Source organism: Aplysia californica, unplaced genomic scaffold (assembly GCF_000002075.1).
Source record: "Aplysia californica isolate F4 #8 unplaced genomic scaffold, AplCal3.0 scaffold00565, whole genome shotgun sequence".
NCBI lineage: Eukaryota > Metazoa > Mollusca > Gastropoda > Aplysiida > Aplysiidae > Aplysia > Aplysia californica.
Genome location: NW_004797835.1, coordinates 263,006 through 267,863, shown reverse-complemented (window position 1 = coordinate 267,863; position 4,858 = coordinate 263,006). Strand labels below are relative to the sequence as shown.

Genomic DNA, 4,858 nt, shown 5'->3' with positions numbered 1-4,858 from the left:
TCTGAGAGTTGTGGTGATTTATTGAAATACCCCCAAAAACGCCAGTCTTCAACGCTTGTGACTGGTGAAAGGGCCCAGTCGCAAGTGAGTTAAATCGAGTGCTGATGAGTCGCAGCCGGACGAAGAATATTTTGTTTTCTCTGCTCTTTCCTTCGTCTTTCTCTCTAATAAAATTAAAAGAACATTTTAAGTAAAATCTAAGTGAAATTTCATATTGATACCCTAAATAATTTGGGCACAATGCGTGTCTAAGTTTAGTGTGTCGAGTTCAGACCGGTTTTTCCCCCCGCTCGCGGCAAGCCAGGGTGGACAAGTGTACTGCCGCGGCAACGCAGGGTGAATTGGGTTAAACCATTAGAAATAAAACCGTATAACCCGGCACCCATTGGGTTTTAGCCCGATAATTCCGACTTTCCCACCTCCGAGGGAGGGAATGAAGGTTGGCTGTTTTTGTTGCGCTAACAATGAGGGGCCACGTGCTACATTATGGGTTTTGGCTTGATAGAAAACCGAACTTATCTCTGTATTGAAAACGGATGGGAAACGTGACGCAGTGTAGCACGGATACTGAAACAAAGAGCTGTTCTCGCTCTCTCAAGTGACATACACTGGATTCAACAAGGTCAGCACGTGAAAGCGAAATGAAAATAGGATCCAGTGTGCCTGCACCTTTAAAGAGGTTATCATTTTACACAGCGTTATTAAACAGCAAAAAAAGCATGGGGTAAATGGAAAGTGGCTACTTGTAGAGGTGACTAGGTGGCCGCCACGGCAGTTATCTATATCTATATTAATCCTGCCTGCAGGGAGAATGAAATCCTTAAAACAAAAATAAATCTGTTAAATATTCTAAAGAAACAATTACTAGCAGCAAATACCTGAAGTGACCCATAGTGAAATGATGGATCAATTTCACCAGCAACTCTGTGTGACCCCACCATAAATAATACTCCTGTGATGAAAATCGGGATGCTGGGGAAAAAACAAAAATAACAAACAAAAAGATATAAATTTTTTAAAAAGACACCGTGGCTTATTTAAATAAAATGAAAACCAATTATCATGTCCTGCACCTTACAATCACTACGTTTCAAACAACAGAACTTAAAGATTTGTTGATTACCTTACTAAAGTATTTCACAAATATATAGGGTGATTAAAAAAGAAAACACCAAAATCATCATGCCATACTTCAAAAATGAAAAACAATAGAAAACTCCAGCTGGAACACATGTGTTGTACATACCTTCAAGTTTTTATTTCATGTATTACAAGTGCTCAATGTGACCACCACCTGCAGCACGGACAACATCAAGCCAAGATGAGAGTTCCTCCCAAAAGCGCCTCAGAATGTCTCAAGCCACCGTGTTGATTGTAGCTGTCATTCGATCTTTCATGCCACCCATATTTGCTGGAAGTGGTGGAACATAAACTTTGTCTTTAACATATCCCACATTACAAAATCACACACAGTGATGTCAGGGGAACTGGAAGGCCAAACGCAGAGAATGAGGTCTTTAGCATTTCTTCTACCAATCCAGCGCTGAGGCATGTTTTCATTCAGATAAGCTCGAACCCAGAGATGCCATAGGGGCAGTGCTCCATCTTGCTGAAAAATGAAGTCATTCGAATATGCGTGCAGTTAAGTGAATAGCCACTTTTTGTACGGGTATGTTGAGACAAAGTTTATGTTCCATCAATTCCATCAAATTTCAATGACATGAAAGATCAAATAAAAGCTACAATCAACACAGTGGAATCAAGACTTCCCGAGGCACGTTTGGGAGGATTTGGAATTCTTATATCGGCTTGACGTTGTCTGTGCTGCCGGTGGTGGTCACATAGTGCACTTGTAAAACATGAAGTAAAATCTTAAAGGTATGTACAACATATGTGTCGAAGCTGAAGTTTTCAATGGTTTTCCTTTTTGAAATATCATCGTGTGATGATTTTGGCGAATTCTTTTTTAATCACCTGTAAAAAAAAGTTCAAACATTTGAACATAAAATACAAAATTTTGATAAAATCATTCTCTAAAGCTTGGCAATAAATAAAAAATTACCCATTTTTTCATATCATAATGTAAACACATAATATAATTTTTCTTCTTTTCACATCCTTGGGAATAGAGCACTAGCATGAGCTAAAAAATCAAACCTAAGGCAGACAAACAATATCATCTGATCTGCTCCAAAGTGTGGACAAGGGATAAAGCCCTGCACTTAAACACGAAAAATAGCTGTGAAAGACAAAGAAACAAGAGATATGTTGCAGACAAAAACAAAAAAAAAGATTCTTACCCAAATCCAGCAAAATAGAACCAGATCTGCATTTTAAGAACAAAGCATAAGCTGCGTACGTGAAGCAGACACATGACCAGGGCAATGACCGCTGTCCAGCAGCGCGAAGCGAACACTCCCACCAGGAGGGTAACTGTGATTGGGTAGTGATGCCAGCTCTCACTGTTTGTGTTTGCATAGAATGCTATCATACCCACACATGAAATCACCTGTAGCAAAGAAACACAGTATCATTAACTTTACTTTCAGCAAGACTAGTTCGTAACAAAACTAAGGGGCCCTTTCAACAATAGTGTCAATGCAGTTTGAAAAGCAATGAATTTTTAAAGAGCTCTTTTGGGCAATGAACCAACTGACAAGCGACAGGTAGAGGGTGTTTAACTCTTTTCACTTTTCCTTTCACAAGAAAGGAGTCGATTTATTTGGAATTCTTTCACTGACACATGCTGACCATATCATCATACATTGTGCGGGTTCGAGTTCAAACAAAGCCCAAGAACCATCATATAATACTAGGAAAGGAGCAAAACAGACTCGCAGGCATCATGTATCATAAAACTATCAAAGGTGAATCTGTAGCGTGACACTAAAAAGAAGTAGGAGTAGATTACCTAAAAGCAACCACCAACCGCCCACAAATACCATCAAAACAAGACACAATTAATAGAACTATGGAGCAAACAGAAAACAAGTCTGCAAAGCCTTTCAAACATTTCTTTTACAGAACTAAAAACAATTTGACAATGTGCCAGGAAACCAACTTACATGAGAAAACATCAAACATATTGTGAACTTATGAGGGATTCGTCTCCATTTCCCACTCGCAACAAAAACACCTGTAACCCAAACCTGCAAAAGAAATAAAGCTAAAATCAGGTTATCTGTAATTTCATCCATGACCATGCTATACAAAATTAAATAGTACACAAAACCATTGTCAGCAATTGAAATTTTCATTTCAGTATCAAATACTGTAAAATACAGAACAATCAGTGAAATCATAAAGTGTTACCCCATTCTCCTTCTTGTCTAACTCTATGACCTCAGTGAATGCAAGAGAGCTTGCTATCTTGTATATCCTGAAGTCCATCGAATACCCCTCAGCTTGCAAAAACATAAATTTAACAGTCAATCAAAGGTAGTTCAGGCACTTACGTCCTGAGGGCTAACAAAGGATGGCAATCTTTTGTGCTCATTGAGCTCCCTTGTGAAGGATTCGAGAGCCTAGTGTTGGAATTTCCAATCGATCTTCAGAAGGTGAAAGAAAATAATTCAGAACTCAAGAAACACACCTCGTGCTTTTCAAAATTCAGTTTAAACAATTCTATTATCCCCACATTTATATATTCTCTCTACTTTGTTAATGATAATCTCACTTTCCTCTTCATTCAACCTATCATCAACTCTTGACCTGGTATCATAGGTTAACACTAACAATTGTCACAAGAGCAGAGACTGAGCCCACAATTTTGAAACATATTTGCTTACATTATTGTTTCCTTTGAAATGAGGTAGAGAGTGTGATCCTTGTGACTCGTTGGAGTAGAGGAAGATAGGACTAACATTAACTCCAAGATACACTATTCTGAAAGTGAATTGTGTTTCTTTCTTTTAATCATTTTAGTTTTAGGAGATGTTCTTTAAGAAGGGGGCAGCTTTTACAATTGACGATTTTGGGAGTTTTACTACATTTACTGAAACTTCAACCACTTCTGAGCCTAAAATAAGGAACAGTGGAATTTGGAGATTGCATATTTTTTCACAAAAATTGTTTTAACATACTTGGGTAGTTTTAGTTTGCCAATTATGTAACAAAATGTTCCTTTAAAACTTTTTCAATACTTGATTTTGGGTTTTTTTTCTGATCCTAGTTTTGTTTTCTATTTGATTCCAATGATGACATTTTAAGGATTTGTTGTTCGCATAATAACCTAACTTTGTACAAACTAGAAAATCTGGATTAACAAAAAAGTGCATCCAGCTTTCCCCCTCCCTCCCCGGCAAACATGGTAGGCTTAAATGGTTTGACAAATTATAAATTGGGTAAATCTACACAATCAATTTTGACCATTGTGGGTCATATATAGTGGAAACCATATATATAACAGGCCCGGTAACATAACAGGTATCCGGTAATAACAGGGATTTTTTAAATCCTCGTTTTTTTCTACTCTTTGTCTCTATTAAAAGTTATCGGCAATAACAGGGCCTCATCGGAGCCCAACCGGTTATTGCAAGGACAAAGGCCGTTAACAATATGTAAAAAGTAAGAGAGAGAGAGAGAGTAACGCAGTGACGGAGCAAGCCATGCCACTTTTTTTTAGTTTTTAGTTTTAGTAGAGGTTTTGTTTGTTTTGTTTTTGTAAAGTGTTTTACGGCGCTCGCAACTGCACAAGGTCATATCAGCACGCGGGACACACCTAATATTTTCAGTGGGTAGGAAATTTTGAATTTTGCCAGGGTGGCGGCCGAAGCCTACTCTTATCGATTTTAGACCACCAAGGGATCTTTAACGTGCGCAACTTGCACACGGGTCCTCCGAGATTTTTCGCCCTTGT

The 4,858-nt window shown here is 38.2% G+C and overlaps 1 protein-coding gene across 5 annotated transcripts in view; it reads right to left on the bottom strand.

Annotated features, from left to right (window-relative positions):
• LOC101864253 (integral membrane protein GPR155) overlaps window positions 1–4,858 on the bottom strand; it is a 111,736-nt gene that overhangs the window by 52,608 nt on the left and 54,270 nt on the right. For all 5 annotated transcript variants that reach the window (XM_035972044.1, XM_005106947.3, XM_005106948.3 and 2 more), the window contains exons 8-10: window positions 3,066–3,149; window positions 2,301–2,509; window positions 879–972 (exon numbers count right to left, since the gene is read on the bottom strand). In XM_035972044.1, coding sequence (XP_035827937.1) covers window positions 879–972; window positions 2,301–2,509; window positions 3,066–3,149 — 387 coding nt within the window. The remainder of the gene's footprint in view (window positions 1–878; window positions 973–2,300; window positions 2,510–3,065; window positions 3,150–4,858) is intronic.